Raw genomic sequence first — 22491 nt, 5'->3', positions numbered from 1 at the left:
ACACAGTGCTCTCTGCTGCCAATTCTGCCCACGCCAGAAACTGTCCAGAGCAGTAGCAAATCCCCGTAAAAAAAAAACCTTTCCTGGACAGTTCCTGACATGGACAGAGGTGGCAGCAGAGAGCACTGTCACACTGGAAAGAAAACAACTTCCTGCAGGACATACAGCAGCTGATATGTACAGGAAAACCTGAGATTTTTAAATAAAAATAATTTACAAATCTATATAACTTTCTGACACCAGTTATTTTGAAAGAAAAACTATTTTTTGACAGAGTACCTCTAAGTCACTTTTTTTGTCTGTATGCCATACTTTTTAATTCATTGCCATGGCCACCCTTCTAGGAAAGAACAGATTTATCATCTGACCCTACACAGGTGTGAACATGCTGACCTTTTGAACTTATCTTGTCTGTATTTTTGGGTTTCTAGATTTGTTACTGTTGTGTATGACTACGTAAAAGTTGAACGTGCCACAACAAGAAATACGAGGGGATCCACACACTGAGGTTATAAAAGAGACGCTACAAAATAAAAGGCTATACTATTAGCTTTTCCCCCCCAATGGGACTGTCATATAGCAGATTCGCCAGCTCAGTTTTTTTTTTTTTACATTTTTCTGCATCAATAATGGAGCTGATGAACTGAAAAAAATAACGCAGATGTGAACCTAGCCTAAAGCACACTAATCCAAATAAAAGATATACTATGTACTATACTATGTACTGACTGCTTGACTACTGTTAAAAAATGGCGACTTAAAATAGCCAACAAAAAAAATTGATTACAGAAATAACTATCCCGGATTACAGTAACATAGCTGGATTCTTTCGGAATCATCACCGCTCGCATACTCAGTTTGTGTGTGGTACAGCAGCAGCTCAGTTGCATTGCAGTTAATGGAGTCAAGTTGTAATACCACACACAGGCTAAAGACAAGTGTGACATAATAATAAATAATAAATAATAATAATAATAATAATAATAATAATAATAATAATAATAATAATAATAATAATAATAATAATAATAATAATATTATTATTATTATTTAATAATAATAATAATAATAATAAAGCTCGTTTTTCTCTTCCTTGATATTTAAAAGGAACCTGTCACCAGTACAATGCTATCTAATCTATCGCCATCGGGTTATAGAGCAGGAAGAGCTGAGCAGATTGATATATATTTTTGTGGGAAAAGATTCAGTATAACTTGTAATTTATTAATTGAAATCCCTGATCATTCTGTGATAAGGAGTCCAGTGGGCGGGGTCTGGACTCTTTAGCCAGGAAACAGATTTTAAATAATAAGTGACAAATTATACTAAATCTTTTCCCATAGAGATATATATCAATCTGCTCAGCTCCTTCTGCTCTATAACATGATGGTGATAGCTTAGGTAGCATTTTCATGGTGACGGGTTCCCTTTAAATATTAACTAAAACTGTATTGTAGAGTTTCACAATATGGACACAGTATATTAAATAAAAACAGTGTCCAGCTGTAGAATTTTGAAAAGAAAAAAGGCAGTAAGGATCTAAAGTAAACCAACAGAAATGTATGAGTTATGGAGATTGAAAAAAAAAAAAAAAATACAAATCATTTAAGTGAAATTGGAACAAACTTTTGGCGTGTCGAATGTTTTGATCAGTTGGGCTTTGGATGTTTAGACCCCCATCAATCATTAAGGCCCTATTACACAGACATATACATAACAGATTTTTTTAAGCCAAAGCCAGGAATGGACTTGACAAGAGGAGAAATCTCAGTGTTTCTTTTATTACCTGTTCTCTGTTTATAGTCTTTTCCTGGCTTTGGCTTCAAAGATCTGTCAGATATATCTGTCTGTGTCATAGCTTAGATAAAGCTGGGAGAAGCATTGTGGAGTGCCTCACTCCATGATGGCCTGAGATTAGCTCCATAGACTTATAATGTAGCACGTCTCATGCAACGGGGCTGAAGACCTCTGCGTTTTACCACACACTTTTCCTGGCTCATTTTAGAGATTGGTGGGGTGGTCTGAACAACCAGACACTGACCGACCAAAACGTTTGACATGTTTCTGAGACATGTGAAAACCTTTTTTAATACTGAAATTTAAAAAGAAATTACTCAAGATCAGTAAAAAAATGGTCAGTGGTAAAGAGTAACCAAACGTGCCTAGATTGCAGATAAAATTAGTTTCTTTGTTACGACAAAACAAACTTTGCAGCGTCTCACCTCACCCCTTTGACTGCGCGGCTCCTGATGACTCTGGACGTGCCACTCCCCCTAGAGGGAGGTGACTGTGAAGTTTTCTTCTGGGATATTCTCAGGTCCCAGGAAGCCACCCTTCAGATTTGGGGGCGACAGCACTGGGGGACCCTGGGGGGGAAAGGCCGGGTAACGATAAGAATCCTGGAGCTGCACCATTGAGTCTCTTTGCACAGGGGAATGGGTAATATCGTTGAGCAAAGGGCAAGGGTATGATGATCTATGGTGCCCCCTTACCATGTCCAGCGTCTCTTTGTCTCTTTTGGGGCTTGGGATATGGGGGCTCAGGCAGGATACTCCTTCTCCCCGCCTACCCATGAAGTCTGAAAGTAACCCACCCTTTCCATCATAGGGGGGGCTGCGAGGTGGGTACCAGTAACCAGCATTTTTGCAGCTGGGAGGGTCATAGCGGTGGTGAGTTGATGGCTGGGCAGGCAGTTGCTCCCTACAGGAGGGCAAGTGGGGAGGGAGGCTATGTTTTAAGGGATCGCAAGATGAGTGGGGAGGCGGTACAAGCTTTCTTCCTTCTCCCGGCCGTAGCTCTAGAGTGGGGGAGCAATTAGGTGAAAAAGGAGAGTCTTGTAGTGGGTGATCATATCCCAGGCCAGGTGGTGGTGGGGGTGGTGGTGGATGAGGTGCACCAGTATTGGTGTTGCCAACTGTAGGGAGATGGGGAAAGTGTTTACCAGGATCAAGTTCTGTTGACGGAGGGCCCAGCCCAGGAGAGTCACTCTGGAAGCCAAATGTGCCATCAGAAGGGGTAGATGGGTTCATGGAATAAGGTCCAGAGAAATCACATGTAGGCTCCCTCTCACCCACCCCATACGCCCGCGAGTGGGAGGGCAGAGGGGACATACTGCTGTCCCCACTATAACAGTCCAGTCCTAAGTCTGAGGTGTCCTGAAAGAGGGAACTGACTGAGGAAGCAGGTGGTGGAGCAGGTGGTTTGGGGGAAAATTTGGCTTTGCCTGAACCTCTCTCTTTCTTGCTGGCTGCACAGCTGCCACCACGTCCTCCTCTTGGACCCCTGGGGCCACCACCTCTCTTGGTTGGAAAACCAGCTGGTGGAGCAGCAGCTGATGATGAGGAAGAAGATGGGGAGGATGATGAGAAGCCTAGGTGATGGTGTTGTTGGTGTGATTGTTCAAATAGGTCTGCTTTCTTCCTGCGTCCTCTACCAGGTTTAGCAGACTGGTGAAAGAGGACAGTCTGGTTCCAACTATATCCTGGTGCAGATGATGTGTCATTCCAGTCCATCATAAGCTTTTCAAGGCTGGAGAGACTTGACTGACCTTCACTGGAGGAGGCTTCACTATTGGCCCTTCGATAACCAGCACCAGGTTGTGTGTACTGTGTGCTGTCAGAGGATGACTCTGACATGTTGTCAGTATTTTGCTTGGCCTTCTGTGGTGTATAATTACTAATGTCCAAGATAACATTAGATTCTGTCATGTGGCAATCAAACCCCGGCCCATAAAGCTGACCAAAACTCTCATTTCCCCAATCTGACTGGCCATAACCTTGTCGAAATCCCCACTGACCTACCCCTACAGATCCTGGAAAGCTGCGGTTGTTCTCACCAGGAAACAATGGACCAGAAACTTTGGGCATCATGTACCCGGCTGGTGAAGAGGTGCTTGAACGACTTTCACTCCTAAGTGGTGGGAATGGCGGCAACTCTGATGTGTTGAAAAAGGGAGTTTTAGCTGTGTTAGTACCTGTCCCTGCTGCTGATAATTGTTGTTGCTGGCTGAAACTTGTGCTACTATGGGCACTGCCTGGTGATGAAGGAAGGCTATTACCTCCACCACTAAAGGAAAAGCTGCAGTCCTTACTACCTAAACAGTCAGGAGGAGCTGGATACTGTTTATTTGGTGCAAATATACCGTGACCAGGTAAATTCTGTCCACTAGATCCAGAAAAGCCTCCAAATTGGCCAAAGCCTCCAGCACTTTGGGAGTTGGGCGAACGTGACAGCAGCTTTTGAAAGGCATCTGACCCACGGCATTCTTGTTGGGAAAGAGAACCAAAATTTGCATTTCCCCGGTTTGGAGGGAATGGTTGCCTGGCAGCTGTTGAACTTTGGTATGGTGATTCTTGGGTACCAGATTTTGCACCTCGAGAACTGGAGTAGGACTGGAGAGCCCTTGGGTTTGGGGAAGCTGATGACCCAGAAAATGCAGATGCAGATTTTCTTGCTTCCTGTCTCTGAGCAACAGAAGCGAAATCCACCAGGTCTGAGGAATCATCTGAGTCCAACAGAGATCGGAAATAGCCAGTAAAGAGTCCATGGTGATCCTGTCCTCCACTTTCAGCCTGAGACAAAGAAGCATTTGTTCCAGTATAGTAACCTGGGCGCGATGGTGATCCACTATGCAAGGCAGAAAAGCCTCTGTGCTCAGGTCCTTGGTAATTACAGTGTCTGCCACTTGACTGTCCATGGGAAACCTGTGTCATCCAAGGCCCACCTTTGCCTTCACTTCCCCACTCTGACATGCCTTGATATCCTAAACCAGACTCCCCTCCCATTTCACCCAGCAAAGCACCATTTTTTCTAGATCTTCTCTTGCGTTTGGGCTTGGCATTAGGATCTGGTTCTGCCTTAGGTTGTCTACGTTTTCTTGGCTTTAAAGGGTCAACAGGTCTCGGCTTAGATTTTTTCTTTCCGATTCCTTCAAAAAACTCACTAAATGAACATCGAGACAATTCAGCATTATGACTGTTGCATCCACCGCGACGGCCAGGTCCTCCGCCACGACCACCTCTTCTTCGATAACCCTGGACTCTGTGTAGGAATTGTGAGATATTATGAGTTTCAGGAGCCTGATGTACTGAGTCAGGCAGTGTAGGTGTCCAACAACGAGGTGGTGAAGTCCGCCCAGCGCCCTGACTCTGGCGGTTCAGAAAAGCAAGCTTTGCCAGAACATCACTGTATTCACACTTGCTGTCATTGGTGTCGGCTACATACGAAGGTTGAGGAGATGGCAATTTTTGTTTTCTTCTTCTTCTCTTCTTCACAAATTCCCCATCAGATACTGCTGGGGGTGGCTGGGGATTCGGTGAAGGTGGTACAGATGGTTCAATAGAGGGAGGCTGAGACAGCATTGGTGGAGTGTCTCTAGCCAGGACTAGGTTTTTAGGCGGTCGCCCTCTTCTCCTCTTTAGGATGATTGGAAGCTCACCAGGAGGAAAAACCATTACAACATTTCGGCCATTGTTTTTCATCTTTAGTAGAGAAGTCGGACCAGGGCCTGTACCACCAATCAGTTCTCCTCCTTCGACACTGAGAGTGCTACTGAATGAAGATACTTTATAGCTTGTTTTATTTCTCCTTCCCATTGGCATTGGGATTCTGGCAATCCGCACTACCATCTTGCGTACACCTCTTCGTTTCGGTTTTTGTGGTGGACCCTGCTCCTCATTCATGTCAACGGTAGATGTTTTTTGATCAGGAGTAGGGAATATGGAGCTCTGCTCATGCATTCGATAAGCTCTTGGCTCCTCTGGTGTTCGGTGGTAAGGAGGCATTACATATGCACGAGAAAGGCTTTCAGATGATCGAGGTCTTCCAGGTCTTCTTCGTCGGCCCCTTCCAGGTCTGTCCCCCCTGCGGCCTCTGAGACCAAACCTGTGGCCTCCACGAGTTGAAAAGGGGGTTCGTCTAAGTGTTTCTGATGTTGGAGAAAAGAGAGGTAGCATCCAGGGCATCTCTTCCATTCTGGGCTCTGCTATAGCTTCCCTTTCTTTGTATTTCTCTAGCCTTTTTCTACACTGCTCAGCCCTACTTTCATCATCTGATGACTCCCCTTCATCCTCACTTTCTCTCCTCTCTTCATCTTTAACACTTAAATTTCTTTCCTGATTTGCATGTGTATTACCCTGTTCCCCTTCAGGTTTTATCTCCTCCTCCTTCATCATTTTTATTCCTAATTCATTTTCCTGCTCATCTGATGACTCTTCAGGTTTACCATCAACCTGCTCCTCCCCTGACTCCTCTTCCTGTTTAATGTCTTCCTGTTCTTCACCTGATGATTCTTCTGCCTGTTTTCGTTCCCTTTGCTCTTGCCTAAAGCTTTCTGTCTGCTTACTTGCCTCTTGCTCTTCACCAGATTCCCCTTCCTGTATATTATCTTCCTGTTCTTCCCCAGATTCCTCCATCTCTTGCCTATCATAGCCCTGCTCATCCCCTGATGAATCATCTTTATTTTCATTTTTGTGCCCTGTCTGCTTTTTATTTGCACTTTCCTCCCAACTTTGGCTGCCTAACTCTTCCTGTTGCCTCTCTTGCATACTCTCTGTTGGTTGTGGCTCCATCCAGGCAAGGGCTGCTAACTCTCTAAGAACATTGGAGCTGGCAGATTCACTTGAGTCTGGGTTAGGTGAGACAGGGCTTGGCTCCTTGGTATCAACTGTATCGGAAGGTTTCTCTTCTGGGCTCCTCAGTCCACATGCAATGCTCTGAGAGGAAAAGAAGCTGTACTGTAATCCAGGATCTACATCCTCATTCTCTGATGGAGGGCTAACAACATGGGTATAGTCAAGACGAACACCGCTGGATCGTAGGTCATTTGAAAGTTGGCTAAGGTCCTTCATAATATCCATCAAGCGTACAACTGGCTGTAGGTTGACACGACCATTGCCACATTTGCTTTTAAGAAGAGCAATGATTCCATCGACACCTAGCTTTGTGGTTCCAGCAGATGACCGACAGTAGGATTTGTTTGAACGGCCACAAGAATGCTGGGATCGGCTGTCTTCTCCTTGGTGTTCAAGCTGGATAGATGTTGAATCTGAAAGCGAAACCAAGAATATAATGAAAATTAAGAATATGTACCTTAAAAAAAATCCATTGGAGCTGCAAAAAAATATAGCTTATTCATGCAACCTAACAAAGATACCTTAACGTAAAAATACCCCTAAAATGAGTTAGAAGATGGAAACCAGAGAGAAAAACACCAGTTTGTCAATCTGATATAATGTGCAAGGAACATGGATCCTTTAACTCTTGGTTGTCTTCATCTTTTGCTAGCACATCTCAAAGGAGGTAAGTCTTGGCTGGAATAGCCTACAATGTAGACAAACCAGTGAGGGAAGTATCGTCCAACAGGAAACTACCTTCCAGCTGGAGACAAAGTAGACTAAGCCCAAACCTTTTACCATTACACATTTCTCATTCACTTTTGGTGCAAGACCAGGGTCTGCCTCCAGTGTTTCATGCCGGGTCAGTGCTCGGGAATAGACAACTTTGTAATGTATGTTATGTTAGTGAATGGCCCCCTTCCCCGTGTTCCCCCCCACCCACACTAGACCCGGAAGTGTAGTGCTCTATACTCAACTAATTTGTGTCGACCCCCGTCCGCCATCTTGTTGACACGAATCAGGTGAGTATAGAGCACTACACTTCCAGGTCTAGCGTGGGTGGGTGGGAACACGGGGAAGGGGGCCATTCACTAACATAGCATACATTACAAAGTTGTATAACTTAGTAATGTGTGTTATTTAATGAATAATTGTTTAGCGCCGCACTACCCCTTTAACATTGTTAACGGACATTGACTGAACAAATAAGAGCAATATACCATCTTACGTAATGACTGTCATTTAATGTGGCTTTTAATTCTATGTTAAGACTTTATTATTAATGCACGACACATTGTTAAATTCATTAGTAAATTTGGGGTGGATCAAATGTAACACACCCTAATCATGCGGATGCTGCAAATATACTTACTTTCTTGTCTGTCCTGCTTGGAACTTCTCCCGCTGTACTTGTGGTCTCTGTGGAAAAAAGTTAAGAAAAAGTCTTAGCTTGACAACTAGAGAAACATGTAAAAGCAGGGCAATAAGATTCATGAGTACTATAAAAAGGTAAAAACTTCTAATAGGGAAATGCAGTAAGACTCCAAGACAATGGACATGTATGAAATATATGGTCATGGGGAGCACTCAACAGGGTATATGCAACAACATCTTCCTCCAAAATATGCTCTGAATGGAAACCGAGGGTATGCCACTGCCACAAATGGATCAGGAAGATAAAATTCAAGCGCTGAGAGCCGCTCAGCCAATCACTAGCTAAGGTGGTGCTGTCCCGGCCAGTGATTGGCTGAGCAGCCTGTGACTTCAGCCTGGGACTAAGATCGGTGGCTGGGGGGAAAAGCCAGGAAGACACCGTGGACTGCAATCAGCTATTAGGCATAGCGATGCATGGTCTGTGGCTGAAGATTTAAGGTCAGGAACAAAAGACACGATCAACCAACGATCATTGTCTTTATTACATGGGGCAATAATCTGGTGAATCGGCCTGATTCAGCAGATTATCGCTCTGCGTAATAGAGCTCTTATACTGGTGCTATCTACTGGTGTCACATGTCACTAATTCTGAACAGATCACTTTACAGCAGCCCTCTTCTTATTAGTACAGACAGAACATGAAGTCTCAGCTTAAGGCCGTATTAGATCGCTAGACCGAACCTAGTACAGGGTTTGATAAACGTGCAGCCAGGGCTTTCACCAGCCGTCGACAACAAGTTGAAAGACAACGATCAGCCGATGAGTGAACATTTGCTCGCTCCTCAGCTGATTGTTATGTTCATTACATGTGGAGATATCTGCTAGAAGATAGAAGATTTCGTAACTAGAAGATTTCGTAACTCTTTTTTTTTTTTTTTTTTTTAATACACAATGGAAATTCTGAAAAATCACCAGATTCTCAAAAATTATGTTTAACGTAAAAATATGAGCCCCCTGGAAAATGCTAGCTTTCCCCCAGAATCTCAGCTGCTCCCATCAATCTCAGTCCATGATACACATATATATTAAATTAAGTTTAATATCCTCATATGGGAGATTTTCCATGTTGGCTCCAACAATAGAAATTCTGGAAAAAAAACAAACACCAGATTCTCAAAAATTATGTTTAACGTAAAAACTTGATTTAAGCAATGATGACACAATCCATTTAAGACCATCAAGTTGTTTGAAGGTTGACAACAAATAACCAACTGGTGCCCAGCAGTGCCACTTGCCAACCTTTTGTTTAAAAAAAAAAAAGCGTATTGCGAGGTCTACAGGTATAGTATGCTCAGAGTAAATAGCTTTCCAGAAGTATCTTTGGCGCCTTGGAACAAAACCCTCAGCATAATATATATATATATATATATATATATATATATATATATATATATATATATATATATATATATATATATATAATGTAAATCCACAAGTAGTTTCCTACTAGTGAAAAAACAAAAACTTGCCGATTTAGTAGCGGAGCTGAAAATGGATCCCTATGCAAAAAATGACGACATACAGAATATTTCCATACAGCTGACATGCAAACACAAGTCTCATTGCACATTGATGCTCACCTTGAACGAGGGTGTCTACAGACTAGGGTCACTCTGCGACCCCTCTCGGTCTCCTTTGAGTGTGGAGGACGCTTTTCGGCAGGACTATCTCCATTTTCCAGTCTAGGAGGGACAAGGCCAGCAGCACTGACATCTTTAAAACAAAACAAAAACAATACACTTACGCCACTTGTCTAGGGGTGCGATTGCTAGCCTTTGGTTACATAAAGCACAGTACAAACGCTCTCCGCACATTCATGCAAATAAATCCAACAAAAACCAAAAACGTGCATTTGAACATTTAGCAGTATGTGAAGTCGCGCCTTGCATCCGCCATACCTCTTACAAAACCCTTCTCTGACAACCTTTGGACTTGTTTAGCTTTTTCGTGTCCCTCTCCACATTTTTCCCAGCTTCTCCCCTCCCTTTCCTCCCCCTATTTCCTCTACTCTTCTCTCCCCTGCTGTCTCTCTGCTCCTGCCTCTCTCCTCCGTTCTCTCTTTCCTGTTATCTGTATCGCAGTATCCAGCAGAGTGGTGTATATATAATGTGTCTCTCTTCTGCACATACTGACACAGGTCCTCACCTCAGGGCTGCACGCTCCCCCCCCTTTAATCCCATGATCTCCTCACGCCTCCCCTCAAGGCTTCATGCTTTCTCACTGCAGCCACTGCTTTGCCATCTATAACTCACTTATCCTACAAGACCTATATACCCCGGCACTCATCCTTGTTCTTCTGTTTTCCAATATATGACAATGCATTCCACAAACCATTATACAGAACGATGTGCTCCCTGGCTGCGGGCGCTAATCCAATGCCAACCTTTTCTATGTGCCTTTATCATGGTTGTGCCGAGGGAAGTTTACGTGCGCATGTGTGCACCTGCGGCCTCAGAGCACCTGTCTATTCAAGGGTTTCTCTGCCTCTGCAAAACCAGCACAAATTTAGGAACATTCCTATGTGAATAAAGGTCCCCATACACATTATAGTTATGTTAGCTAAACCTGACGCTCATGTTCGCATGTCAGTATAAAGTGTATGGGATCTGTCTAGACTCACGACAATGGGGAAGATAGGGGTCGGGAGTGGCTGTATTTCACTTCCCGACCCATTTGTTCTGAGAGAGATAAGCTGCTGCCAGAGTCTGGTCCAGTCTGGCTGCAGTTAACCCCTTGCATCCGGAACATTTGAGTGTATGGGGAGGACAAGAGGGGCTATTCAGGCTCTGCAGCAGATTTGATGCGGTGTTCCATCATTTATTCACTTTGATATCCGCTGCAGCTCCTGTGCGTGTGGATGGACCCTGAAGGTGTATGGCCACCTTATGCCTCTCCGTCTATGTGAAACAATGCTATCCATCTGATCTAAGTAAAAGAGAGCCTACAAGTACATAATATAGGAATGTGTGTGTATATGTATAATATATATATATATATATATATATATATATATATATATATTTATTACACACACATATAAACACACATAAACCCTATTACACTAAATGATTATCTGCCTTACTTGGCCAATTACCAACCGATCATAGCGAATGCTGAAAGGAAAATCAGCTGACAAGTACGATATTGGCTGATCTTGGTCTTTGAACATTCTAGAAAATCATGATTTGTGCAGCAGCTGTCTTCTGCTTGTAGCATTAGGAGCAGTGGCTGCAGACCACCACTCACTTCAATGGGCCAACGGAACAATCTAAGGATCGTTCGGGTGCCCCCTCCCACTCCTCCCTGCCTGTGAGTGGAGAACAAGGGGGGAAAGAGAGAGTGCCAAGCTGACAGGTCAGTCCTCACTTTCCCCGGAAAATTGTGCCATGTAATATGGGCCTTAAGGTGTATGGAAACCTTAGCAGTCCTAATATCTAAACTAAGTACACAGCGTTATGGTGCGTTTACACAGGCAGATTTATCTGACAGATTTTTGAAGCCAAAGCCAGGAACAGACCATAAACAGGGAACGGGTTATAAGGAAAGACTGAGATTTCTCCTTTTTTCAAATCCATTCCTGGTTTTGGCTTCCAAAATCTGTCAGATAAATCTGCCTGTGTAAACGCACCATTAGGTAGATGGGTAAGATTACTAATTTACTAACAAACCAATAGCCCGATTGTGTATTCGACGTGAAGACACAAAAAACAGCTAAACAGCACAGCTTTAATGGAAACATAAATTGACCTAGAAGAACCAGCTACACATAGACATACATACATACGGACATGTTATCGCAAAGACAAGGGAACAACTTGCAGTAAGGATATACAAAAACACTGAAGTGGACAATGGAGGATGCTTTACTTATAAAAGGTTTAAAGCAAAAAATAAAGTTCAGGTTTTACACCATTGGAAAGCGCTTCCATGAAGGGAATCTGGCAGCTCAGAGCTCAAGTGTCAAGCAGGCAGTGCCAAGGCCTAACATGCATGCCTCCTCCCTCCCCCACACCTCCTCCCCCCTTGACTGATTAGGTAGAGAGCTCTGTGCTGGAAGCATCAATCATTCAGGACAGGGAGGAGTGGGAGGGTGGAGACATTCACGCTGCGGCACTGTCTGCTTGACACCAGCATTACAAAAAGCTGACACATTCCCTTTTAACCTGCATAAAAAAGAGAATAGTAAAAGGCTAAGTAAGATCCAAAATATTTAAGGGTGTAAAAAGTGACCGAAAACCAATATTTAAACTGAAATTCAAGAGAGGGCTGTGTAACATAACGGCAATGTCACGCGCCTACATCACACCTAATGTTGCCGATGGTGGTTGTGCTGTGGCCTGCTCGGTACGACAGTCGGCAGAACTTTAAACCTACATGATTTCAGTGCGACTATTAGCATTGGCCGTGCAACACTACAACCTTGTGTCACATGGCCAAAAGCTGCCACGGAGTCCTATTGTATATAACTGACCAATTGTGACAATGAAGGTAAACAGATGTCAGTCTGCACAATTGGAAAGGGAAGTGGGATGGTGCAACCACGTAAGGTGTAGGGCCCAGGGGTAGGGAACCTTGGCTCTCCAGTTGTTGCATAACTACAACTCCCAACATTGCTGTACAGCCAAAGTGAGCAAGCTGTTGCAAAACTACAGCTCCCATCATGCCTGGACAGCCAAAGCGAGCAAGCTGTTGCAAAACTACAACTCCCATCATGCCTGGATAGCCAAAGCGAGCAAGCTGTTGCAAAACTACAACTCCCATCATGCCTGGATAGCCAAAGCGAGCAAGCTGTTGCAAGACTACAGGTCTCATCATGCCTGGACAGCCAAAGCGAGCAAGCTGTTGCAAAACTACAACTCCCATCATGCCTGGACAGCCAAAGCTAAAGCTTTGGCTGTCCAGGCATGATGGGAGTTGTAGTTTTGCAACAGCTGGAGGGCTGAAGGTTCCCTACCCCTGGTGTAAGTAGTCACTGTGCCAAATTTTATCCTCTCTCTTATAGACAGTTACAGCCTGGAGGTGCTTGGAGGTCAAATGGGCCTTGTACACAAAGGTTAAGATGAAGGAAGCCACAACCGTAAGAGAAAATGATCATTAACGCACCGTAAAGGTGTACGACTGAGCAAACGAATGTACCTTGTGCATAGGCTGCCAGTGGCAGATGATTTTCAGCAAGTAGGTTGTGCTCATATACCTATATAGTGAGCCATCAGGAAGTGAGCTTGTGTCACAGCTGAGTGTGTGTGGGGGAAGGGTAGAGGGCAGACAGATGGTGCAGTGATAAGAGGAGGGAGCAGGCATTGGATTCCAGGCACAGGACTAATTATAGCTGCCCTCCTCCCAGAATGCTTTGAGGCAGAAAGCACTCAGCCAGGGAACCACATCCTGGCAAAGCATTCCCTTTCCAGCCAGAAAGCCCTGCAGACCTTGGCATTTTGACCAACCTCTTTCTTGCCTGAGAGCAGCATGTGACAGTATAACCCTTTCCGCTCCGACGAAACCTTCTAGAACCTCTCCCTGTCCAAAATGACATCCGCAGCCTGACCTGGTATTTATTGTGCAGGCATGTTCTGCGCTCACAAAAGCATACGTTAAATAAAAGGGAAAAAAATATTAATTTTTTTTTTTTTTTAGTTATTCAGTTTTTTTTTTAATTTAGTTATTCATGGTTTATTCCTAGCCCAGCACATTATTAGTGGAGGTAAAGCAGTCCATGTTCTGCGGATAGGCTGAAGTTAATGGCCTACTGCTGGGCTCTATCCTCCACATTTATAGGGCCAAACTCCAGCAGATCCCATTAGGTCGGGATAAGGAAACCTTGGTTCTCCAGCTGTTGCAAAACTACAACTCCCATATGATGGGAGTTGTAGTTTAGTAATAGCTGGAGAGCCAAGGTTTCCCTACCCCTGCATTAGGCATGATGGGAGTTGTAGTTTAGCAACAGCTGGAGAGCCAAGGTTTCTTTACCCCTGTATTAGGCATGATGGGAGTTGTAGTTTAGTAATAGCTGGAGAGCCAAGGTTTCCCTACCCCTGTATTAGGCATGATGGGAGTTGTAGTTTAGCAACAGCTGGAGAACCAAGGTTTCTTTACCCCTGTATTAGGCATGATGGAAGTTGTAGTTTAGTAATAGCTGGAGAGCCAAGGTTTCCCTACCCCTGCATTAGGCATGATGGAAGTTGTAGTTTAGTAATAGCTGGAGAGCCAAGGTTTCCCTACCCCTGTATTAGGCATGATGGGAGTTGTAGTTTTGCAAGAGCTGCAGAGTCAAGGTTACCCTTCCCCTGCAATAAAGGGCTTATCCAGTGCTACAAATACATGGCCACTTTCTTAGCACCACTCTAGTCTCCAGTTCAGGTGCGGTTTGCTATTAAGCTCCATTCACTTTGCTGAGCAGCAAAAACCCGCCCAAGCTGGAGACAAGAGTGGGGCTGTCTCTGGAAGGAAGTGGCCATGTTTTTGTAGCGCTGGATAACCCCTTTAAGTGAAAACGCTAAAAATGCAATGAAACTTGTCTGCAACACCTCACAGCCATCGGGCCCCTCATCCATTATACATACATCGCCGCCGCCATCGATATCGGTAAGTGATCACATCTCGGCCCAATGCAGAAAAATCTCTTCTTCCCAGCAGATGTCTCTCTTTACTTCTTTTCCCCACTACAAAGACCCTACACACTAACTCCTTCCTTCCCTCCCTTTCTCCTGTCTGTCCTGTCTCCTCTGTCTCTCTCATCCTTTATTTATCTGCTTCCTCCTGTGTGCACAGATTAGCTGCTCCCCGCTGGATCCAGGATCTGTCAGACAGGCAGATAAAATACACAGCTACAAACAGAGAGGGGGTGTGCAGATACTCAGCATCATTATACAGCTCAGCGTGTGCATTTTCTGTACAGATACTCAGTGCCACTCTCTGTTCTAACAGGATGCCGCTGTACCGGGCGTTACATGTGGTAGGGCAGAGGGAGCAGGAGCATGTTGCCTGGATACCGAATGTGGAAGTGGGTCATGCAGCAGTGGGGACACGGTGACATCCGAACGGGGAGTGCTCGCCATTAACCCGTGGCGAGCCAGGGACCTGTTGTACACTCGAGCACGAGTACCGGCGAGGTCGAAATACAATCAGATGCATTGCAACTATGTGATGGAGATAAAGTTTTACATAAGAAAGAGAAAAAAAAAGTTAAAAAATTAAAAAGTTGGAGGAAAACTCCAAATAATCGTTGCCTATTTCCTGACCGCTATTACTATTACTCACGTATACAGCATCGCAGCAGGGTGGAAAGCGAGCGCCACCATGGCAGAATGATCCAACCTAGTTCTGGGTAAGAAGTGAAGGCAGGTGGGATTAGAACACAGGTTTATTTGTTGAAGTTCAACACAACTGTGCAAACTAAAAAAAAAAAAAAAAAGCGCCGCAGATGCCTCCGTTTTCGTCAGACAAGACCGTAAATAATGTAAGGTAGTCACATGCCCGTCCTGTTAATACCGCCACATCACATGGTTGTTATATACGGTACAAGGTGCGGAGAGCATCTGTTAAAGACGATTGATTTTCCTTCCCAATTCTAGCGCAGCTAAGTGAATTTTTTTTCCCTTTCTCCCCCAGACATTGTACATCTATAGACACATTATGTGTGCAGGAAGCTTTTATTCCGAGCTGTCTCTGGCTGGAAGGTGACAAGGTCACATTATCCCCAGAGCTGACAGTGACATCATATGACAAGGGAGGGGTGTTTTCTTACTTACAAGGTGCTGGTTACCATAGGTACAAGAGCTCAGCAAGGAAAGTGTTACTCCATGGCTGTGCTCTGCAGGGTGCTGCGATACAGAGCTCTACAGAGGCGGCAATGAGACGAGCGGGGCGGGGAGGAAAGGGTTACACATTGCCACCACACTGCAGTGAATGGTCTCTCACAGTCTGACCTCTCTCAGTATAATCAGTTCAGTGATTCGGACTCTGTGGCTAGAGATGGCGATGCTGCTGGAGCTTTCTAAATAGAGAGCAGATGGGCCCCAGTATAGCTGACTTGGCCGCTGATAACTGATACAGAGAACAAAGCCATGAAAGCGACTCTCTCAAAACAGACTTTTAGAGCATTTTAACGGCTGAAGTGGTCACCCCATTCACGACGAGCGGCCACCGGCCCATTTACATAATCCGTTAGGTCGGGTCCACACATAATCCATTAGGTCGGGTCCACGTATAATCCGTTAGGACGTTTGCGCAGACCCGACCTAACGGATTATACGTGGACCCGACCTGAGTGTTTTACATGTGGATCCATCATTATTCCAGCCCACAAGGGACTGGAGAATCCACGGCCCACTCTGGTTTGGTACATGGGTATAAGAACACTGGGGGGAGATTTATCCAACATGGTGTAAAGTGAAACTGGCTCAGTTGCGCCTAGCAACCAATCAGATTCCACCTTTCATTTTCCAAAGAGTCTGTGAGGAATGAAAGGTGGAATCTGATTGGTTGCTAGGGGCAACTGAGCCAGTTTCACTTTACACCATGTTTGATAAATTTCCCCCACTGTACAGGCCCGGATATGTATTATACAGAGTAACTGCCCGCAGCGGCCAATCACAGCCCAGCTTGCAGCTCTGTTAAAATGAAAGCTGAGCTGTGATTGGTTGCGTATGAGTAGCCTGCAGCAGTTACTGTGTAATGTGGGCCTGTTTTGCAGATGTAGGTGTGCACAATGTATTTCCCGTAATTTTTATAGTGTCACCTATTCATGTAAGGTAATGATGATATTGTGGTCGGCTGTTTTAGAAAGACACAAACATAAGGGCCAATACTACACAGCAACCTAGGAGACCCAGAGACCAAGAAAACTGTTATACATAGAAGACATCGTAGACTATTTAAAGGGGTTTTCCAGTAAAAATATTTTTCTTTCAAATAAAATGGGTTTGAGAAAGGCATATAGATTTGTAATTAAAACATTTCCAGTGTTCTAGTACTTATAAGCTGCTGCAGGAAGTGATGTATTCTATCTAGTCTCACACAGCGCTCTCTGCTGCCACCTCTGTCCAGGTCAGGAACTTCCAGAGCAGCAGCAAACCCCCATAGAAAGCCTCTCCTGCTCTGGACAGAGGTGGCAGCAGACAGCGCTGTGTCAGACTGAAAAGAAAACATCTCCTGCAGAGCATACAGCAGTTGATAAGTATGGCAAGACTAAATTACAAATCTATATAACTTTCTGAAACCAGGTGATTTTAAAAAAAAAAAAAAAGTGGGGGAGGGGGGAGAAAGAAAAAATATTTTTATTGGATAACCCCTTTAAAATCCTAGAAAGGATTGGCACTTTGTATATATGTATATCGCCATAGCAGTTTACATATGATCAGTCTGTAAACGACAAGCTAATAATCTCCTTCAGACACAGGAAGAGGCTAGGGGCAATATCATAGAAGGGCTATAAGAAATCTGTAGCGGCACGGACAGAACAGCCAACCCCCCCAACCATCCTCCTGTGACTGGGGACAAGGAGTACTTCCAAGGCTCCAGATTCCTCCGTGTCACTGCTGACAATGGTGTGCTTCCATTAGAAATGCTACAGCCTGTACAAATGAATCATACATCTTCACACTGGGATCAATCACTTCCATAGATGTATGTGTAAGTCTCATCCAGCGAGCAGAGGAGGCCGCTCACAGGTACACGCATCCAGATGAGCACAGACACAAAATGCTATTTATAAAGACTTACAATAATAATCATCAGTTAGTGTGAGAAATCAATACCACCATATACACTTACATGGCACAAACACTTCATGAAACCAGAGACTCATTTCACACCAAACTTAATTGAAATGGGGAAGAAAAGCTCAAATGGACTGTAAGGAAATCACAAAAACTTACCCACCACTCCTAGTGACTGTCTAATACACAGAATGGGTAACAGCTGGGACCACCTTTTGGACTCCACAGAGCTTAAAATGAGAAGTCCAGCGAAAATTTTTATTAAAGTATTATTTTTAGTTTAGTTTTATTAAAGTATTGTATTGCCCCCTAAAAGTTATACACATCACCAATATACACTTAATACAGGAAATGCTTATAAAGTGCTTTTTTCCCTGCACTTACTATTGCATCAAGGCTTCACTTCCTGGATAAAACTGTGATGTCACGACCAGACTCCCAGAGCTGTGCTGAAGAGGATGATGGCAGAGGGATGCTCAGTGTCCCTCCGATGCCCTGTGTCCCTCAGTGTCCCCCTGCTAGCAACATCTCCAGCAGCCACAGCCCGCACAGCTCTGGGAGTCGGGAAGTGACATCACCATGTTATCCAGGAAGTGACATCACCATGTTATCCAGGAAGTGACATCACCATGTTATCCAGGAAGTGACATCACCAAGTTATCCAGGAAGTGACATCACCATGTTATCCAGGAAGTGACATCACCATGTTATCCAGGAAGTGACATCACCATGTTATCCAGGAAGTGACATCACCATGTTATCCAGGAAGTGACATCACCATGTTATCCAGGAAGTGAAGCCTTGATACAGTAGTAAGTGCAGGGAAACCCCCACTTTATAAGCATTTCCCGTATAAAGTGATTTGTATAACTTTTGGGGGGGCAATACAATACTTTAATAAAAATTTTCGCCAGGCTTCTCCTTTAACAGAGAGGCGCCATGTATGCTCGGCCATTGGTCCATTCAAACTAAGGAAAAGCAGAAGATCCCATAACTCCCATTCTGCGGAATCCTATCCTCTCAGTTCGGGCACATATCACTCTGTATGAGGGTATGTTCCCACTGAGGAATAGGCGAGGAATTTCTCGCGGATTCGGCTTGAAATTTTGCCCATAAAACATGTACAGTGCAACGTCCCATTCTGTTCTATGAGATTTCCGCTCTGTTGTCCCCACAGCTAAATTTTCGAGCAGAGAAGAAGAAAACTTTCCTCTTGAATTCCTCACCTATTTCTCATAGGGAATATACCCGAATAAAAGACCATGATCGGCTGATTGTTGGCTTTAAACATGTTTGAATATTATTGGCCACGGACCGTGCATCGCTCTATGTAACAAGTGAGAGAAATTAAGATGATATGCTTACCTGTCTGTGTTCCCCCGGTGTCCTCCTGGCTTGTTTGTGCCTTCCTCACTGACACTTCCGATCCAGTCTCTGCACACTCAGCTCACTGGGCTGTCTCATCAGTCACTGCAGAGACAGGATCAGAAGTGACTGCAGTGGCTGCAGTCAGTGGGGAACGCAGAAACAACCCAGGACGACACCAGGGGAGCGTGGACAGGTAAGCCTAACTTCAATATTATCTACATACATGGAATACTCCAATAAAGCGAGGGCTGGACAATGTAGCCCTTGCGGCACATTTCAGTCATATGGCTGTAATATGGCCATAACATAAAGAGGTTGTACAGAGTATGCAAATAAAGGAAAGTTACTGTATAATGTAAAGTTACACAATTTTTTCAATATACAAGAGTACCAATTTCTCATGGGTTGCAGTCTCCTTGTAGCCATTCACAGGGGCATAGCTCTATATCAGATAACCCTCAGGTAGCAGACCAGGGTGCTGCCAGGGAATTGCCCCCCACAGACCAGAATATGCAAAAGAAGAGCCCGTGGAGCCTCATCGAAAAGTCTCCAAACACAGGACTAGCCAGATATCCCTCCGGGAAGGACCCAGCCAAGGGGTGGCTCCTGTAAGGAAACCACCAAAACCACCATATTAAGTGGCCCTATAAGTCAACGTAATGACAAGGGAAAAACCAAGGCCAGGTATCCACAGACAGCTGTTTCGGCGTGAACATAGCCTAATATTGTAACCATTATTGATCAGTCATATTTGAGTTGTAGGAATAATACATGGAATATTATTTTATAGTAATAAAGTTGTTGCTACTAACATGCATTTCCATTGCCATACTTTACTCATGCAAGTACATGCAACACCTTACCACCACCCCCATTTGTATAAGCCCACCTACACACGACACAGACCTACCCATTGCCTATAACCTCATCAGACATTGTAGCCCTTCTATTTTTTTGCTATTTAGGACGGGATTATGAAGGTATAAGGAAATGTGATTGATTTTTTTTTTCTTTTTTTTTTTTTTTTACCTGTGGATGCAACATGATGTAAGTGCCTTTTGCATATCAATTAAAAATAACACATTTTTAATATTATTGCATCCCAATGGCTATATTCCAATAGAGATCAATCAAATAAATAGTGTGTATGAGAGAGGGGAGGGGGGGTCCTTAAATCGTTATGTCCATATATACATACAACCTAATGAAAAACATACACAGTAAAAGAAAGGAAGACAGAGCTGCTGTTCTTTAGGGTTAGGCACAGACGCACTTAAATCTCATTACTATGCTGGGAAAGCAGCTGCAGAATACAAATCTGCCTTCCCAAAGTGCCAGCACATAAGGGCCAAAATGAAGCCCCCAAGCTGCTAGCTGGACACTCATGCTCAATTCATACCACATTTCTAGGTTACAACAGGAACACGCTTATTTAAAGGGGTGTAAAATAACCTACACAATACTCACCTGCCCCAATGCCACCAGTCTGGGTCGCCCCTGTCCCTCTGATGAAGTCTTCTCCCTGCTCTGCGGATAACGTCATCGGGAGAGGTGGGACAGACAGAGCATCATCAGGAAAGCAGAGAGACCAGGTAGACCTGGGGCAGAGAAGGCCGCCACAGCATAGTATATTACAGCATTAGAAGGCGCCAGCTTGATTTTATTTTGCTCTGGTTTTATCAGAAGCTCTGTTTAATAGGAAAATGTATACAAACATATCCTGCAAGGAGCCCAAAAAGGTTTCTACAGGTCATAAATACCATAACACTCTGCTTCAGGTTTACATCTAAAAGCTTATTGGCAGGTGGATATTACCACAGTATTGGAGCCGTAGACAATATTTATCATAGCATAGTTTTTGCAATTTACTTCATATTTTGCCTGTTTTCTATATAAAAAGAACCAATGCTATAAAATCGGCCACTAGGTGTCTCACTTATTGGGAACTGCTGTCGATGCTCCGTCACTAAGGCCATTTTGTCTTTTGTAACAGCAAAAAAGAAAAAAAAGAGACCAAATGCAAGAAGTGATGTCAGTTGTCCCTATGCTTAGACTGGTCAAATGAAGATGAAATCTGATTAGCCATCGGCCGTGCACAACCCTGTGCTCAATAAACTAACAGATCTAAGGGCCTGCCCACCAGCTCAGAGTGAAATACAGAAGGATGAGCAGCATGATGCACTGAATGGACCTCTGGTGCTCCAGAAATAAAGCCAACAGCAAGCATAAAGCAAGCAATAATGTGGAACACAATTTTTTTTCCCTTTCAAAAAATTACATAGATTTATAATTTACTTCTATTTAAAAAATTTCCAGTGCTCATCAGCTGCTGTATGTCCTGCAGGAAGTGGTGTATTCTCTCCAGTCTGACACAGTGCTCTCTGCTGCCTCCTCTGTCCATGTCAGGAACTGTCCAGAGCAGGAGAGGGTTTTCTATGGGGATTTGCTACTGCTCTGGACAGAGAGCATAGTGTCAGACTAGAGAGGATACACCCCTTCCTGCAGGACATACAGCAACTCAATATCACAATTCAATGATAACTAGTGGCCACAAGTTCCATGGCTCATGGCGGTATTCCGGAACGGTCACATGTACATCACAGGCCATGGTGATTTCAGCCAATTTTTCTAAATTTTTAACTCTACCAGGGACGCCTCCACTTTATTTACACATGTACATCTATATTAAAGGGGTTCTCTAGGATCAGAAACATATAGCTGCTTTCTTCTAGAAGAAGCGCTACACTTGTCCATAGTTTGGGTGCGGTATGGCAGCCAAGTTTCATTGAAGTGAATGGAGCCAACATATTAATACCACATTCAACCTGCGGACGGACGTGGTGCTGTTTTTGCAACCAATTTTTTAAAATTAATTCAAGATAACCCCTTTAACACAAGATGGTGTGCTACTTTAGGTCTGTACATTTTATTTAGTTATAAAACACTTAAACCTGTCTCTATGTATAGTGCGTGTGAGTCAGGGATGCAAGTTGTCATGTCATGGGAAGTCCCGATGTTGCTATGGAAGGTTTCAATCAATGGAAAGGAGCCCGCCAACCAACAGAGCCAGGAAGAGTGAGCAGGCGGGGCAGAGCAGCGAAGGTACAAACTGCAATTGAGAATACCCCTTTAAGGGAGATTTCTAAAAACTTAAAAGTTGTTCAGGAAAAATTTACTTTTTCCCTATGTGAATAGAGGAAAAGTAAGAAATTTTAGGGGGAATCTGACCTCAGTAACCCCTGCCTATCCCATATTGGGCCCCTGGCTTGTTTGTTTTGAATAGAACCGCGGGTACGGCATGTGATGCACTGCTCTATTCATTTCTATGGAGGTGCCAGAAACAGTCAAGTAAACCAGAA

At 44.1% G+C, this 22491-nt stretch overlaps 1 protein-coding gene across 2 annotated transcripts in view; it reads right to left on the bottom strand.

Annotated features, from left to right (window-relative positions):
• Positions 1-22491, bottom strand: part of AHDC1 (AT-hook DNA binding motif containing 1) — a 76611-nt gene that overhangs the window by 14788 nt on the left and 39332 nt on the right. The window contains exons 2-4 of one of the 2 annotated variants that reach the window (XR_011363237.1): positions 9629-9761; positions 7987-8033; positions 2223-7045 (exon numbers count right to left, since the gene is read on the bottom strand). Coding sequence is in view for 1 of the 2 variants with exons in the window: in XM_069971633.1 (XP_069827734.1) it covers positions 2274-7045; positions 7987-8033; positions 9629-9761 (4952 nt within the window). In the remaining variant the exon portion in view is untranslated. The remainder of the gene's footprint in view (positions 1-2222; positions 7046-7986; positions 8034-9628; positions 9762-22491) is intronic. The other variant, XM_069971633.1, reaches the window with a different exon arrangement.

Source organism: Dendropsophus ebraccatus, chromosome 5 (assembly GCF_027789765.1).
Source record: "Dendropsophus ebraccatus isolate aDenEbr1 chromosome 5, aDenEbr1.pat, whole genome shotgun sequence".
NCBI lineage: Eukaryota > Metazoa > Chordata > Amphibia > Anura > Hylidae > Dendropsophus > Dendropsophus ebraccatus.
The sequence above is the reverse complement of the archived record's forward strand: the minus strand, read 5'-3'. Positions and strand labels throughout refer to the sequence as shown.